General features: G+C 44.2%; 1 protein-coding gene across 1 annotated transcript; it reads left to right on the forward strand.

The window, feature by feature from the left end:
* The first annotated feature begins 2015 nt into the window (after positions 1 to 2015).
* On the forward strand, positions 2016 to 3495 carry LOC133793599 (uncharacterized). Its single transcript, XM_062230913.1, has 3 exons — positions 2016 to 2300; positions 2436 to 2782; positions 2854 to 3495. Exons 1-3 carry the CDS (start codon positions 2105 to 2107, stop codon positions 3379 to 3381), a joined length of 1071 nt encoding a protein of 356 aa, XP_062086897.1. The 5' UTR covers positions 2016 to 2104; the 3' UTR covers positions 3382 to 3495.
* Positions 3496 to 17544: the final 14049 nt, after the last annotated feature.

The raw sequence follows: 17544 nt of genomic DNA on the forward strand, positions 1-17544 counted from the left end.
CTAGGGATTTTTAGGGCTGTCTATTTGGTTAGGATTCGGGGTAGGCAAAGTATGCCATTTAGGGACCATTTTTTACCTAGTTTTGCCCAGAAATTCTGGGCATAAGCGTGTGTGTGGTCCGATCGAACCACACTTTGTCTTCATCGTGAGCCCATGCTCGATCGGGGACGCTGGAGTGTGTTCGAGCTCGAGGTGTTCGTCCCTTCTGAACGAGGCAAGATAACCACCTCCGATCGGGCTCTGAAATACTTCAGATAAGTGTGTGGTCCGATCGGACCACACGCTCTTCCCCTTGCTTTTTAGTGCCCAGATTTTTAATAGTTAAATCCGAACTTCCCTAGACACCAATGCCCAGTCGAACCTAACTTGTTGCTGCTGGCTAGAAGCTTTGGAGGCACGAGGCACACCAGGCGAACTCTCGGGACCAGGGTGCACACCTCTCCTCGGGCACGCTACGCCCGATCGGGCGTTCTGGAGGCTTGCGCGAGGCTCGTGCGGTGGCGAGGCAGGACGTCTCCTGGCTGGAATGTGTCCGATCGGACGTGTCACAGGCGCTTTGGGGTTAGGCTCGCATGGAGGTAAGGTCGAATGCCCTCCCAGCCAAGCTATGTACGATCGAATGCATAGAACCTCCCTCCTGAGCTCAAAATGTGGTCCGATCGGACCATACATACTTTTCTTAGGCTTTGGCCTTTTTTCCTTCCAAACATGCAACCAACCTCTGTATGTTAACTGCGTACATAAGGAACCTAGCCTTATAGGAAAATCCCAAAAATGCCTCCTTCTACAAAGTTTAATAAGTTCAATACTTTAAGTGCCTTTTAGGCACTTTTGGGCATTAAAATTATTTTTTCCACATGCGCTATATTTTTATAACTTAGACAAAATTTTCCAAGTATAAAAATAAATCTTATTTTTGATGAATTTTTTCTGTTTGGTTACTCACCTCCCCATTTTTTATTCATTTTTGTAGATGAATCGCTCTGACTTCAGGGGAGGTGACAATCATACGGACTCTGAATCATCTGCCCCGCAGACAATTGAAACTCCCTTGAATAGCGATTCCTCACCAGGCTCGTCTACCGGTTACACTCCAGAGGATCGTCTTCGCCGCTTCAAACAGATCCTCCCTCGCTCAGCCTTATATCTTCTCCACGAGGAACAGTTCCTTCGACAGACTTCTGAGTCGACGATGAGGGTGAAGCAATCTAACAGGCTCCCTCAGGAACACGATCCGCAGGTCGCCCGCAGAGCAGTACAGAAGGTGGTACAGCGCAATCAAACCCGTACTACCACAGCTTCAAGAAAGCCGTCCCTGAAACTTGCTACCGCGATTCAGGATTTGGCTGTCCAGAAGCCACGTGATGAGGGAGAAGAAGAACCCTCCTGGTTCGTTGCCGAAGCTTCCAAACTTACTCCCGCGCTATTCCAGAAACATCTTGAAGCTTTAGGCTTGAGCGGGGCAAACGTGACATGTCCGGGCTCACATCAAAGAGCCAATAGGCCCGGTGGAAGGTACTGCGCCTGGTCCAGGCACCATGTACAAGCTGGAGCAACACTCCCGCTGCACATCTATTTCCGGTCCGTAGCAGACTACTTCAACATCTCCCCATTTCAGATCACGCCGAATGGGATACAGGCACTCTCTGCGCTGTATATTCTTTATTTTCTGAATGGTTGGGACGAGCCCACCCCTCATGAGGTGCATTACCTGTTTGATCTTCGGACCAACCCTTCTCACAACAACTCAGGTTTCTTCCATTTCTATCACAGGCATAGGGGGGTTACATATCTCAATGGCATCTCCCATAAGTCAAACGCCGGGAAGTATCATAAGGAATACTTCCTCACATTGGATATTGAGGCCAACAACTTGGCCTTTACGCGCTCGGGTCCGTTTGAGCGACCATTGCCTACTGAAGGGATGTTTAGGCGGGCCAAGAAATTGGCTAACATGAGTCTTAAAGAGAAGGATGTAAAAAAGTTGGTCACGCTGGACCTTCTCCAGATGGTGAGTCTGGTGCCATGTGAGCAGGATCTGGTGGTGGAAAGTACCACCGGGGAGAACGACACGCCTGGTCAGTCTACCGAGGGCACAGAGCAAATGACTGATCGGCATTCTCCTGGGCCTTCTCCGCTTTCCCGTAGACCTGGTGACTTAGTCATTAGAGAGCCTGATCCTCAGCGTAGATCTACTATTCCCGCTCAACCTGGGAAAGGAAAAGCTATCCAGGTTGAAGGGGAACTTAGCTCATCCTCGGACGACGAGGATGAGTTCCTTGATCAGATCTTCAACGCAGGTAACACATGCTTAGTGAAAATAGGCATATTTTTTTTATAATTGGTAATTAGAGAGTATCACAATTGTAGTATACACTTGCATATGTTTCATTATGTTTATTTCTCTAACAATCTTGTTTTTTCATCCTTGGCAGATTCAGACATGTTCAGAGATTGCGTTGCTTCAAAGAGGAAAACTGGTGATGGAAGTGGCTCTACGCCTCCACAGAAGATTCAGAAGGTAGTACCGCCAAGTCAAGGGAGGCAACCTGGGGGACCAACTACACTTCCGCCATTGACCCCCTCTTCCCTTCCTCCTTCTGCGAGCCTAACTCCTACTCACCAGGGTAGTTCGAGTGAGCTTTTTCGTGCTGTTAGCGACCTGGGCAAGGGGCTTCTTGAGGATATTGGCCGTGATGCATCGACGCTTCAAAGCCTAGACTCCTACCCTCGACTTAGTGTCGAAGTTGTCTTGAAGAGAGGACTCGCTCAATTGATGAAGGTAAGCATTTTTCCTCGAGATACTTTGTTATTAGTATTTTTACTTGTATTAACTTTTTGTCTTCCATGCAGTCACTTGTCACCATTGGTCATGCTCAGCTTCGAGCCGTAGATTACAAGGAGCTGATCAAGGTGCAGGACGATCAACTGGTGGAGGCCAGGTCCAAGCTGGAGCAAGCAGAGAGAACTATAGCTGAACGGGACGAGTCTCTCAAAAAGCAGGCTCAAAACAATGCTTCCTTGACAACTCAATTGGAGAAGCAATCCCTCGATATTAAAGAGTTAGTTCGAGACAATGAGAGGTTGATTAGCGAGAACGAAGAGCTGAAGCAAGAAAAAGAGCTTGACTTGATTCGCTTTGAGGAGGCCAGTTTTGACTGCTTCTATAAGGTCTGGAAGCTGAACAAGCCTCTTAATCTTGATTGTTTCCCCAAGGAGGCCCAAGCAGAGGATCTTGCCAGATGTGAAGCAAGAGCCGCTGAAGAAGCTGCCAACCCTCCTGCACTCGCCCCAACGTGCTCTGCTATATCATTTCGAGCGAGAGGAGCATCTGATGCAGAGGAGGGAGTCGATCAACCCTCTAGAGGAGCTCGCCTGTGACTCCCTCTCGTAGTTCATCACAGTCTACTTTACTTTGTATTTTGTTGCTCGAACTAGTGAGCTATTTTGACATTTAGCACTTTACTCTTTCCTTGTTGACAATTTCAAACTTCTAAGTTTTTATTGTGCATAGCAAAGTTTTTGGATGCCTTTAATTTCACATGAGAATTTAGTTTTTTAACTTAGAAATTTTTACCATTCCATAAGTTCACACCAAATATACTTCCTCATGCTCTTATTGCTCTAACTTTTTATGAGCGTAAATGTCTTGTTACACGAATATCAGTTTTTAACTTAGAATTTGAAAAATTCTAAGTTACTTAAGCTTTGTAAAACAAGTTAGCTTAAGTCAGCCCAAAAACAAACATATTTGCTCGTGCTCTTATTGCCTGTGTTGAAATACATACCAGTATACCCTATGTGCCCCCCAAGTGATTGAGGGTGGATAAATCCTTGATCACTTACTACTTGATCGGATTTGTTCGAGTAGTTACTACTCGTGAAACACATGAAATACACGAAAATATATCAGTAGTTGACCACTACATAAATATTATCTAAACGTTGGTCCTCCATATTATGATACCGACCAGTTGAACACTGTCCAGTACATTAGTTTTTAAAAGACCTGTTTTGTTTAAATTATTATGACAGTTGAACACTGCCCAACAAAAATAATCAACACATATGCAAAGTTTGTAGCAAGGTACGACCACAATGCGTGTGGTCTCTTTTATTACTCGTAATAATAAATGACAAAACGTGTCTAACAACGAGTTCCAAACAAAATAACATTGTTCAAAATAATGTGACTGGGTAGCAAATAACCAGTTCACAAACAAAAAACTTAAATAACAAGTTAAGCACTTGATACAAAGCTACTACTCTGCAAGTAGTATTTATTGATAATATTTTCTCAAGTGCTCGCCATTCCAGTAGTTTCTGATTAGCTCCCCATTCAATCGAGCAAGCTTGTAAGTGCCGGGCGGTAAGACCTGTTCAAAAGATTTGGTGGTGCTCTGGGTACCTTAGAAAATCTTTGGCATTTGTCACACCTTTTCACATATTCCATAGAGTCTTCGTTCATAGTAGGCCAGAAAAATCCTTGCCTCAAGATCTTTTTAGATAGACTCTGCCCCCCAGCATGATCTCCACAAAACCCCTCATGCACTTCAGCTAATAAGCTCTTTGACTGGTCGGGGGTTATGCACCTGAGGAGAGGTAAGGAGTATCCTCTTCTATATAACACTCCATCCACCATGGTGTACCTAGCAGCTTGCCTCATAACTTTCCTTGCTTCATTACGACCATCTGGGAGCGTCCCATGTTCAAGGTAAGCAATGATGGGAGTCATCCAGGTGTCGACTATCGTAATCGGCATGGCCTCTTCTCTATCAATACTTGGCTCTGCCAAGTACTCTACTGGAACTATATTCAGTGTTTCGGCATCTTTCGCACTTGCAAGCTTTGCCAGAGCATCAGCATTGGAATTCTGCTCCCTTGGTACTAGCTTAATGGTATACTCCTCGAACTGGGCTAGTAAATCTTTAGTTTTGTTTAAGTATGCCACCATGCGTAGGCCCCTCGCCTGGTACTCCCCTAATACTTGATAAACTACCAATTGGGAATCACTGTTTATCTCCACCGACCGGGCACGTACATCTTTAGCCAGTCGCAAGCCTGCTAAGAGGGCCTCATACTCTGCTTCGTTATTAGAAGCATTGAATCCGAACCTCAGTGCACAATGAATTCGGTGCTTCTCTGGTGTGACCAGTATAATCCCAGCTCCTGAATGGTGCTCGTTCGACGATCCATCAACGAAAAGTTGCCAAGCAGGAACTTCTTCTTTTAACCCAGTAATACTCTCCTGTTGGTTAGGGACCTCAACGATTCCGGTACACTCAGCGATGAAATCCGCCAAGGCTTGACCCTTAATAGCAGTCCTTGGTTGGTACTTGATTTCAAACTGGCCTAGCTCGACCGCCCATTTAAGTAGCCGACCAGACGACTCTGGTTTTTGCAAAACTTGGCGAAGAGGCTGGTCAGTGAGGACCTTGATGGGGTGTGCTTGGAAATACGGCCTCAACTTTCGTGATGCAAGTACCAAGCAGTAAGCCAACTTCTCAATCATGGGGTATCGGGACTCTGCTCCTATCAAACGCTTGCTAACGTAATACACTGGGTGCTGCACTTTATCCTCCTCACGTACTAAAGCAGCGCTAACAGCGTGTTCCGTGACTGCTAGATATACAAGTAGGTCCTCTCCATCAACTGGTTTAGAAAGAACAGGAGGTTGAGCCAAATGTTCCTTTATCGCCTGGAAAGCTTGTTCACACTCTGCGGTCCACTCGAACTTCTTGCCTCCTTTAAGCAGGTTAAAAAACGGGACGCACTTGTCCGTTGATTTTGAGACGAACCTGCTTAGAGCCGCAATCCGCCCAGTCAAGCTTTGCACCTCCTTTATTCTTGTGGGAGACTTCATCTCTATGAGAGCCTTGATCTTTTCAGGGTTTGCTTCTATTCCTCGGGAGTTGACAATAAACCCAAGGAATTTCCCAGAACCCACTCCAAACGAACATTTAAGGGGGTTTAATTTCATGTTATACTTCCTCAAGATTGCAAAGCAATCCTCTAAGTCTCCCACGTGCCCCCCAGCTTCTTTCGACTTCACCAGCATATCATCTACGTATACCTCCATGCTTTTGCCGATTAAGTCACGAAACATGCCATTCACCAGGCGCTGGTAGGTAGCTCCTGCATTCTTTAACCCGAAGGGCATCACTCTATAGCAATAGAGCCCTATATCCGTTCGGAAGCTGGTATGTTCTTCATCAGGAGGATGCATGCTGATTTGGTTGTATCCCGAATATGCGTCCATGAAGGACAAGGTCTCGTGACCAGAGGTTGCATCCACCAACTGGTCTATTCTCGGTAAAGGGAAACAATCCTTCGGGCATGCTTTGTTTAGATCAGTAAAATCTACACAAGTCCTCCACTTTCCATTGGGTTTAGGCACCAAGACTGGGTTTGAAACCCAAGCTGGGTAGTATGCCTCTCTAATAAACCCGTTCTCCTTCAACCGCTCTACTTCCTCCTTAAGAGCCTTTGCTCGATCCTTGTCAAGTAACCTCCTCTTCTGCTGCACCGCTGGATACCTTTCATCTACGTTGAGCACATGGCTGATCACAGTTGGTGAGATACCCACCATATCCTTGTGAGACCAGGCGAAGACATCCTGATTCCTTCGCAAGAACTCTATCAGTTGTGCTCTCACCTCAGCTTTCAATTTCTTCCCAATCTTGACCCCTCTTGTCGGGTCATTCTCATCTATAGGGACCTCCTCTAATTCCTCGGACGGTCCCACATCACTCTCATAATCCCCAAAGCGAGGATCAATATCTCTTTCCTCGCTTTGGGCAACGCCCTATTTGGTGACTTCATCACCTGATGGGGTCTTCTGCTCTTTCGAACTGGGAGTGCTCTCCTGGTCACACCCCTTCAACACCTCTTCATCGTTTACTACAACAAGACTCTGGTCTACGTCCATCTCATCCACTTCCCCTCCTTCAACACACACAATCATGTTGTTTTCCTTGGCACCTTTCTTTGCCTTAGCTATGGAGGCATTATAACACTCTCTAGCTTCCCTTTGGTCTCCTTGGACGTAGCCTACGCCAACGCTGGTCGGGAACTTCATAGAGAGGTGCCAAATTGAAACTACCGCATGCAAGTTGGTGAGTAGTGGTCGACCAATAACCACATTGTAGGCAGACGGGCAGTCAACAATCAAAAATTCAGTCATCACGGTTTCATGCTTGGGAGCTTCCCCCGTGGTGACTGGCAACTTTATTGTTCCAGCTGGTGATAGTCCCTCTCCAGTAAACCCGTAAATGACGTGAGAGCATGGTTTCAAGTCATTGATGGATAGCTTCATTTTTTCAAAAGAGGACTTATAAATAATGTTTACGGAACTTCCCGTATCAACCAGACATCTTTTCACCTTCATGTTAGCTATCTGAACTGTCACTACGAGAGGGTCATTGTGAGGATACCTCACGTGTTTGGCATCCTCCTCAGTGAAGGTGAGGGACTCACTTTCATACCTTGGGTTCTTTGATGGTCTCTCCTCCATCGTCATAACCTCGGATGTGGACGCTGCCTCCAACTCATGACGAAGGGTGCGAGCATATCTTTCCCTCGCCTTGCTGCTATCACCCGCAAGATGTGGTCCTCCACATATTGTATCTAGTGTGAAGTCCACAGGTTCAGGTTGCAAAGGTGGGGACCGTTGTCGCTTGAACCCAGGATTATTGTTGCTTCCCTCTCCTTGGGTTTTCTCAGCCTTATATTTTTTTAGTTTCCCCGAACGGAGGAGAAACTCTATCTCATCCTTAAGGTGGTTACACTCGTTCGTGTCATGACCATAGTCTCCATGGAAACGACAGAACTTGTTCTTATCCCTCTTACTCATTTCCTTCTTGATTGGAGGGGGCCTTCGGTAAGGGACCTCCTGATGGCTGGCTAGATAGATCTCCGCTCGGGTTGCCGAAAGAGTAGTGTAGTTGGTGAATCGAGGTTCATACTTCGTAGGTTTGTCATTCGACCCAGACTTAGCTTTCTTCTCACTGCGGTGGTCAGACCCGTTATTCCCACGTTTCTTACTACCGCCTTGATCATTTCCGCTATCCTTTGGAGTATCCCCCGATCCACTTGGGTTGTTCAACCCGTTCTCTCCTTTCTCAATGGCATCGTCCAACTTCATGTACTTATCTGCACGGTCCAAGAACTGTTGTAAAGTTGAAATTGGATGGCGGTGAATGCTGTCCCACAAAGGACTTCGATAAATAATACCCGAGGAGATCGCAACCATCTTCCCTTCATCTCCAACAGCGGTAGCCCGATTGGCTTCTCTCATAAACCTCTGTATGTAGTTCTTGAGAGATTCATCTTTGCCTTGCCTAATATCCACCAAGTGGTTGGCATAAACTGGAGGGGTTCGGGCAGTGCTAAACTGCCTGCAGAACTCCTTCCTAAAGCTCTCCCAAGAGGTGATGGAGTCGGGTTTGAACTTCCAGTACCACTCTTGGGCAGTGTCTGACAAGGTGGTGGGGAAGACTCTACAGCGGTAATCGTCACTCACCCCAAGCAGCTCCATCTGATCTTCGAACTTCCCAACGTGTCTCACCGGGTCTGCCTTTTCTGTATAAACTGGCAATATCGGCGCCTTGTATTTCCTTGGTGGTTGGGCTGCTCTTATTCTAGCACAAAAAGGGCTACCATTTCTGTGGTCTACTGGATCAATAACTGGTTGTTTGGATAGACCTTGTACTGCCGCCGTCAAAGCATCAAGCTGGGCTTGGATGGCTGGGGCCACTGCTGGGGACGCACTTTCGGGACCGCTAGGTCGGGCACTCCTATCCAGCGCATCCACGTCAAGTATTTCTACTCGACTAGTAGGACGGATCGGCTCCTGCCCTTCGAACGGAGCGGTCCTCCTTCTGTCATCAATGATGTCCCTTAGGTCCTTCTGAGCAGTGTTTTTTCCCAACCGGTCGAACACCGTACTCCGAGTCTTTTCGGAGGGTCTATTAGGTGGAGCGTGCTCTTTGCCATTACGCTGGTTGGGATGTCGTGGTGGCTTCCCCGTTTGAGCTGGTTGATTATCTCCCTCTCGTCGGTTATTATTCTTCTCTTTCGACTGGTTGGTGTGGTAACTGTCACCTTCATCACGCCCATGTCCATCTTTGAAGTGTGAAGTTTCCTTGCCACGAGGGGCTTTGTTATGCCCCTGCTCAGAAGGTGTTTTCTTACTGCCAGACTTATGACTTCCTGACCTGGAAGTCTCTGATCTATGGCTCCTTGAGGGGGTCTTAGAATTCCCCCTTTGGGTAGAGGCAGTGCGTGATCGTACTCCTTCCTCCTCATGACCAGGTGGGTTACCACCACCTCTTGCTGGTCTATCAGCTTTCTTTTGACCAGCCTCTATGGTCCTTGCTTTTTGAGTGGGTATCACCCCAGGCATAGCTTGAGCATTGGCTCGGGTCAACTGCGCAGCTGCCTCCAGAGCAAGTGCAGCTTCGCGGTGTCGCCTGTCGGCCTCCTCTTGCTGTCGACGGATCTCCTCGCTCCTAGCGTCCATCTCTTGTCTCTGCTTGGCCATTTCCTCAGCAAAGGCCTCCTGCCTAGCATTGAACTGGGCCAACTCATCCTGGAACGCGCTCATGGTCTCCTGGAGCTCCTCAACTTCAGGAGCTACATCCTCAAGCACGACCCTAGGCTCATTCTCACGATCTTGAACGTTAGGATTTTCCGATCTAGCATGCTCCCTGGAGGTGCTTGCCCTCTTGGAGGCCGCAGTGGTGTTCTTAGGCGCCATATCGCTTTAGGGACTGTCTGTTTTCTCTTCAGGCTCTCAATGAAAGCACCAAAATGTTGACTGTGAATTTAGCCAACGACGTGAGAACGTCAACTACGACAACCTTCAAGAGAATTATAAACGACAACAGACAGTTTTTTATGAACGGAAGTAAATAACACAAGGTTTTTATAGTGGTTCAGCCCCGATGATCGGTAATAGCCTAATCCACTTAGAGATTTTATTACTATATTCACACTCAAGATCAGATGAACCTTGTCAACTGAGTTTCTTCAGTGTGAGATACTCCAGAATACAAAAATGGGTTTTTCTCAAGAACAACACACTTTCTCTCTCTAGAATACAGATTCACTCTCAATTTTGCCCAAAGTCCTTTTACGATCCTCCCAAGTCCCTATTTATAGACCTGGGTTCTCAACTGATATCCCCTTTTGATAGGGATATTCTATTATTTACCTAATATTTATATTACAAAATAAACGTTCAAAATATAACTGATCCCTAATTTCGAGTGAGGATTGAGTGATTCCCGGATGCTTGGACCAATTCTCACTGAAGTAGTTTCGGGCAGTTTGACGTAGCTTCTCATGCATGTTGACTATTCTTCAAGCTTTCAAGCTTTACGTAGGTCAAAGGTGGCATACGCATGGCTATCCTTGGACCAAAGGCCAACTACACTCGAGGTATACTTCTCCATTGTGTCCGATCGGACACAATGGTTGTCTTCTTTGGCTTAAGGTGGTTCAAACCATCTTATTTGACTCCTTCAATCAAGGTCCAATATGACCTTACACTTTGCACCTCGGACCAAGATGGTCCGAGCCATTTTCTTCCTAGCTTATCCTCGGACCAACATGGTCCAAGCGCTCCTGCAGGCGTCTTGCGCGATCGGGGGAGGTCATGTGCGATCGGGGGAGGCCTTGTGCGATCGGGGGAGGCCTTGTGCGATCGGGCATAATGCCCCTTGGACCTAAATGGTCCAAGCTTCCTTTGTTTAACCAAGGTCCGATCGGACCTTGGTCCTCTCTTTTCGGACCTAGGTGGTCCGAGCCACCACCTCTCCTTGGATCAAAATAGTCCAAGGTACCCACAAGACCACGTTCGATCGGGCACACACCCTTCTCCTTGGGCCAACTAGGTTTGAACCCCTTCGCTCAACCAAATGCTCGATCGGGCATTAGGCTTCTCTCCTCGGACCAAGGTGGTCTGAGCCACCATCTACTTATCCTTGACCTGAATGGTCGAAGGTACCTCCTATGTGTATGTTCGATCGACCACTATGTGGCTTTCCCCTTTTGAGTAAAACTTGAGCCTTATTCTTTTTGAACTCATTCGAGCCAAGCTTAACAAGAGGTCCCCTAAGCTTAGGTCCGATCGGACCTACTGTTTTTATATCTTGAACCAAAATTCATACCTCCCCTTCACTTTCTTGGACTTGGCACCAATTTAATTATATGGGTCTTTAAACTGAGGTCTAAGCCAAGCAACCCCCAGTCTAAATACTCTCTTCGATCGGGCGTATTTGGCTTGACTATCTGTCTCATTCCTTAACTGATGTATTGGGCCATCACCAAGCCAGATCACCCTACTAACTCATGCCACGTGTCCATTTCACCGCCACGTCATTCTTTTCAAATTTTTGGGATAACACTGGGCATGAGCGGGTAATGAGATATGATTTGATAATTATTTGAGGAAATTGGGAGTAGCGGGATTTGGAGGACGTTAATTATGATTAACGAGATAGGTGGAAAATGACAATTTTTCCCTTGGGTGGCTTTGAAGGTTTTAGATGGCCCTAGGGGCATTTTGGTCATTTAGGCCATTAGATAAACTCAGCCAAGTAGGTTGTAGAAGGAACCAAGGCAGGAAAACAGGGGGTTCTCTCTTCTCTCTCGATCATACTCTCTCTCTCTTACTTGGTTGATTTTTGAAGTTTGAGGTTGGGAAATTGGAGCTATTAAAGCTACGTTCTTGATTGAGTAAAGCTTAGAGATAATTTTGGGGTTGAGGTAAGGATTTTTAGCTTGAACTTCAAGGTTTTTACTATGTTTTTATGTTGTTTGAAAGCTTGAGAGTTTGGTTGTAGAATTGAGAATTTGATGGTGTTTTGAGTGTTTCCAGGCTTGGGTTTTATAACTAGATTGGTGGTAGTGTTGTTTTAATATTGGGATTGTTTGGTGTAAGTTTTGGCTGAGTTAGGATTGGAGGAAATGCATGGGAGTTGGGTTCGCGGGGTCAAGTCGCGACCGAGTTCATGGGCGCCGCAACTTGAGTGAACCCTAGAGCCTTCACTGGACTCTGTCTGTTTGGCAGGCGCACTGCGACCCTCTAGGGCAAGTCGCGGCCCACCCCTGACAGACAGATTGACGCTCTGTCTGGGAGGCGCGCTGCGGCCCTTGGGGGCAGGGCGCGACCCGCCTGTCTGTGTTTTGGCCAGGCATGTTTTTATTCAATTTTAAGTGCGGGTTTTCGAACCTTTAACTGTTTTAGCAGGATTCAAGGTCCCGGGGGCTAGGTTTTAGTCCATGAGTCTTTTATTGATGGGATTTCATATTTGGTTATGATTAGGTCACCGCTAAGGGCCTAAGGACAGGATTGTTCTTAAGGGGCGTTCTTAATTTATTTTACGCTCATGCAATGCCCAACGTCATTATGGCTGCTTTCTGGAATGACGACTGGCCCTACAAACCAACACGAGTCTTTCCAGCGTGCTTTGTCCTCACTCGCACGCTTCCTGGGAAAACTTCCTAAGAGGTCACCCATCTTGAGATTACTCCAGGTCAAGCACGCTTAACTTTGGAGTTCTCAAGTGATGGGCTACCGAAAAAAAGATGCATCTTGTTGGCATAGGTACTATCCATCAATCCATTTAAGCTCTCTTCAACTGTGTAGTCTCATACCTACATAGTCTTAGAATCATCACATTTGACCTTCCCCAGGCGATGTAGGATTGCACAGTTTTTTACCCGGTCTTTACCCCTGCGGATCACAAGATTCTAACTATCACAATCACCCTCCCTTAGGGGTCCGACGTCCCCGTCGGCCACACTTCCGGCTGGGTCATGGCTCTGATACCATTTGTAACGCCCAACATCACTATGGATGCTTTCTGGAATGACAACTGGCCTTACAAACCAACACGAGTCTTTCCAGCGTGCTTTGTCCTCACTCGCACGCTTCCTGGGAAAACTTCCCAGGAGGTCACCCATCTTGAGATTACTCCAGGTCAAGCACGCTTAACTTTAGAGTTCTTAAGTGATGGGCTACCGAAAAGAAGATGCATCTTGATGGCATAGGTAGTACCCATCAATCCATTTAAGCCATCTTCAATTGTGTAGTCTCATACCTACATAGTCTTAGAATCATCACATTTGACCTTCCCCAAATGATGTGGGATTGCACTGTTTTTTACTTGGTCTTTACCCCTACGGATCACGGGATTCTGACTATCATAGCTCAAGTCTAAGGTAAGAAAACAGCACCCATTATGTGATATACATGAATATTGATGAGGCATGTTGAATGCTCTATGTATGGACATTTGTTGCATTGTGAGTGCCTAGTTGCATTGCTTACTTGGGAGTAGCACTGACTTATTAGTCAGAAACGACAATAATGTTGAGCATTGGTCGTATGGAATTGACTTATAAGTCAATAAAGACAATAACATATTGAACGCTGGTCAATATGATTATATCTAATCAGCAAGAGCATTATATGCTTGTTCGACCTATTGTTCGAAGAAAACTAAAGCGCTTTACTAGTCTATGGCTAGTTACTCAGAGCCAAGGCCAAAAGGCTCAAGTGACTTGATAGTTACATGGCTTAGGGCACAGGACCCCAAGATGTCTTATTAGTCATCTATTCACGACGCAGGACCCCAGAATGACTTAATAATCATTAATCCACGGCACAGGACCCTAGAATGACTTAATAGTCGTTAATCCAGGGCGCAGGATCCCAAAATGACTTAACAGTCATCATCTGATTAGGGCTGCGAGCCCCAAAACAATTTCATGATCGTTATGATTATTTGTATACATGCAGTAATAAGTTTTCTTGCTGAGCCTTGGCCCACGGGTGCTATGTGGTGCAAGTAAAGGGAAATAGAACCTTACCCAGCCTTGAGTGGAGAGCTTAGGTGGCGACGTGTACACATGCTGACGCTTGACCACCACGACCAAGGTGTTTCTCAGGGGAACTAGGGTTTAACCCTATTTTTGCCGCTTAGGTTAGCGGATTGTAACTTTTGAATTGTAATGACCATTTTGGATTGTAAACAACTTTGTAAACATTTTTATGGGATCCCATGCAGAATTTAACATTTTAAATAAAATATATCCATTCATTTTGATCAAGATTTTAACCTTGCCCATTAATAATACTTAGATGCACGTTTTTGACCTAATGACTTGTTTAGCGAGATAAGCATTATTTAAAGTACACAGTGTGACAGTCCTAGCTAATTATGGCGTTACACTAAATTTTAAACTAATAAACAACATCAAATAATTTACTTTAAAACTAGAATGCATCATATTTTCATATGTAAAAAGTGTGTCTCTAGCGAATTCTTAATTTAACGGTTTTTTTTTAAATATATATATCATATTATTATTTTACAAAACTATAAACAATGTTTTTGACTTAATTTTTTATAATATATTTATGTCATTTTTTTTATAATATATGACATTGTTTATTTATTTAAAATTTAAATAACAATTAAAAAATACAATAAAAATAAATTAATATATTTTCTAAATAAAATTAAACAAACGTGCATCAGACATTATTTATAACTAGTATATATATATTTTTTAGACTTCTAGTATGAGCCCTTTGAATTATTTGCAGTTTAATGAATGAGTTATAAATTATAGTAATTTAATTTTAAATCTCATTAAACAATAATAATTAAGTCCATATATGTAATTTTTTTATTAATTATTAATAAAAAAATATTGTATAGTATTACAAAAGTGGGAGATTTCAAATTTATTATTTTATTTAGAACGCCTTTGATATACACAAATTTTTATTTTATTTTTCATTGTTTACTTTATAGAGAAAGAGAGAATAGGATGTTGATTTTATTTTATTACACAAGGGTGTGGGGAGGGATTGAACTCTTGACTTCCTCCTCAATAAATGTAGAGGTGTGGAACTAATTAAGCCTAAGACCACAATAGGATGCTAATTAATGGAGACAAATTATTTATATTCAAAAAAAAATTTAATGGTTAATGTTTGATGAGATTAGAGTTAATTGCCTTAAAAGAGACGGAGGATAGGATCATTTGTCTTGAGGAGAAAGAGGAGATGTACTGGAGACAAAGAAGCAGGCCCTGTGGTTGAAAAATGGTGATCGAAACTCTAAGTACTTCCACTATAAAGATTCTGCTAGAAGAAAGAAAAACACTATCTTAGGGTTGCAAGATGCCATGGGAGTTTGGCAAGATGAGGAGATTATTGTGGAAAAGGTGATATGTGACTACTTTAGAAATTTATTCTCTTCGTCGGAGGTTTCTTTTGAGGAGATGGCAAGGGTGATTTCTGGGATGGAAAAGAAGATCTCGGATAGTATGAATAGTTTTCTTGAGACGGACTTCACTGAAGAGGAGGTTATTACGGCAATAAAAAATATGAATCCGACCAAAGCTCCTGGTACTGATGGCCTTCCTGCTTTGTTTTATCAGAAATTCTGGAATGAAGTTAATAAGGATGTGGTTGGGGTGTGCCTTAGTGTCCTTAATGGAGGAGGTTCCATTGATTGCTTGAATGACACATTGATTGCACTGATTCCTAAAGTGGAGAAACCGGAACGAATTGAGCAGTTTAGGCCCATTAGTCTGTGCAATGTGATTTATAAGATAATCTCAAAGTGTATGGCGGACCGTATGAGGATTTCGATGGGGGATGCGATCTTTGAAGCTCAGAGTGCTTTTGTCCCTGGTAGAGTGATTCAGGATAATGCGATTATCGGTTTCGAGGCACTTCATTGCTTGAGGAAAAATTACTATGGAAATGGTACGAAGTTGGCTCTCAAACTGGATATGGCAAAAGCTTATGATAGAGTTGAATGGAACTTTGCGGAGGCGGTTATGCTAAAGTTGGGTTATTGCAGAAGTTGGGTTGAAAAAGTTATGCGATGTGTGAGATCTGTAACTTTTTCTATTTTACTCAATGGCAATATCAAAGGGAATATAAAGCCTTCGAGAGGTCTAAGGCAGGGGGGACCCTTTGTCACCATTCCTCTTCCTTTTTTGTGCCGAAGCCTTCTCTTTTCAAATCAGAAGTGCAGAGGAAAATGGTCTTATTAAAGGGGTCACCTTTGGGAGGGATCGTGTATCGGTTTCCCACTTGTTTTTTGCTGATGACAATCTGGTTTTCTTGGAAGCTGCTGAGAGGAACTGTTTGGAGTTTAAGAGGATTTTGGAGTCGTACTCAAAGGTATCGGGGCAAGTTATTAATTTCGATAAATCGGATGTTAGCTTTGGAAAATCTGTTGGTCTGGAGGATAAGAAAAGGATGGCTGAGTTACTTAATGTAAATCTGGTGAATATGCATGGGAAGTATCTGGGTCTTCCTTCTTTTGTTGGGAGGAATAAAAAAGAGGTTTTTGATTGTATTAGAGATCGAGTGTGGAAGAGACTAAAAGGTTGGAAAAGGCCTCTTTTTTCAAGTGGAGGGAAAGAGGTGCTGATTAAAGCTATTATTCAGGCCATTCCTACTTACGTTATGAGTTGTTTCAAGATTCCTAAGAAGATTATTGATAGTCTCCATGGAATGGCTGCTAGATTTTGGTGGGGGTCTACTGACAAAAAAAGGAAGATTCACTGGTGTAAGTGGGACGTTCTATGTTTACCTAAGGATAAGGGTGGGCTGGGGTTCAGGAATCTTCATCTTTTCAATCAAGCAATGTTAGCTAAGCAGGTGTGGCGTTTTCTGCGAAACCCTAGTTCGTTATGTGCCCGTGTTCTGAAAGCTTGTTACTTTCCTAATGGTTCGATTTTAGATGCAAATTGTGGGTCCAAGGCCTCCTGTGTTTGGCGCAGTCTGGTGTGGGGTAAATAAATTATAAACCAGGGGTCCAGATGGAGAATTGGGAATGGTAATAGTGTAAATGTGCTGAAAGACCCTTGGATCCCTAGACCCAAAACTTTTCGGATTTTTGATCAAACTTTTGTTCCTGAGGATCTTCATGTTATTTATCTTAAGCATGAGAATGGTGATTGGGATGAGGTGATGGTCAAGTGCCTGTTTAATGAAGAGGATGCCAATCTGATTCTTAGTTTGCCCTGTTCCGATACAAATCTGGAGGATAATTTAAGGTGGCATTATACAAAAGATGGCGATTACAGTGTTAAAAGTGGCTACCAAGTTGCTGTTAGTTGTTGTGATATACCTGAAAATTCAGACACTATGAAATCGAGGTCACTTTGGAAAATTATTTGGGAGTTGAGAGTAGCACAAAAAATAAAACATTTTCTATGGAAGCTTTGCCATGCTTGGCTTCCCACTAACTTTGCTCTTTTTTGCAGGAAATTAGATTGTGACAAAATCAGTTCTCGTTGTTCAGGTGGCTCATGCGTTATGGAGATGTAAGGAGAGTACCAAAATTTGGAAGGCTTCTTGCTTTTGGCAAAAAATCAAAAGCTGCAGTGAAATTGATCCTAGTCTTTTTATTATGCATATGAACTCTGTTCTGAACAAAGGAGAGTTTGAGCTATTTGTCATCATTTCTTGGCAAATCTGGATTTTGAGAAGCAGGGCTCGGCTGG

This window comes from Humulus lupulus, chromosome 8, assembly GCF_963169125.1.
Source record: "Humulus lupulus chromosome 8, drHumLupu1.1, whole genome shotgun sequence".
Taxonomy (NCBI): Eukaryota; Viridiplantae; Streptophyta; class Magnoliopsida; order Rosales; family Cannabaceae; genus Humulus; species Humulus lupulus.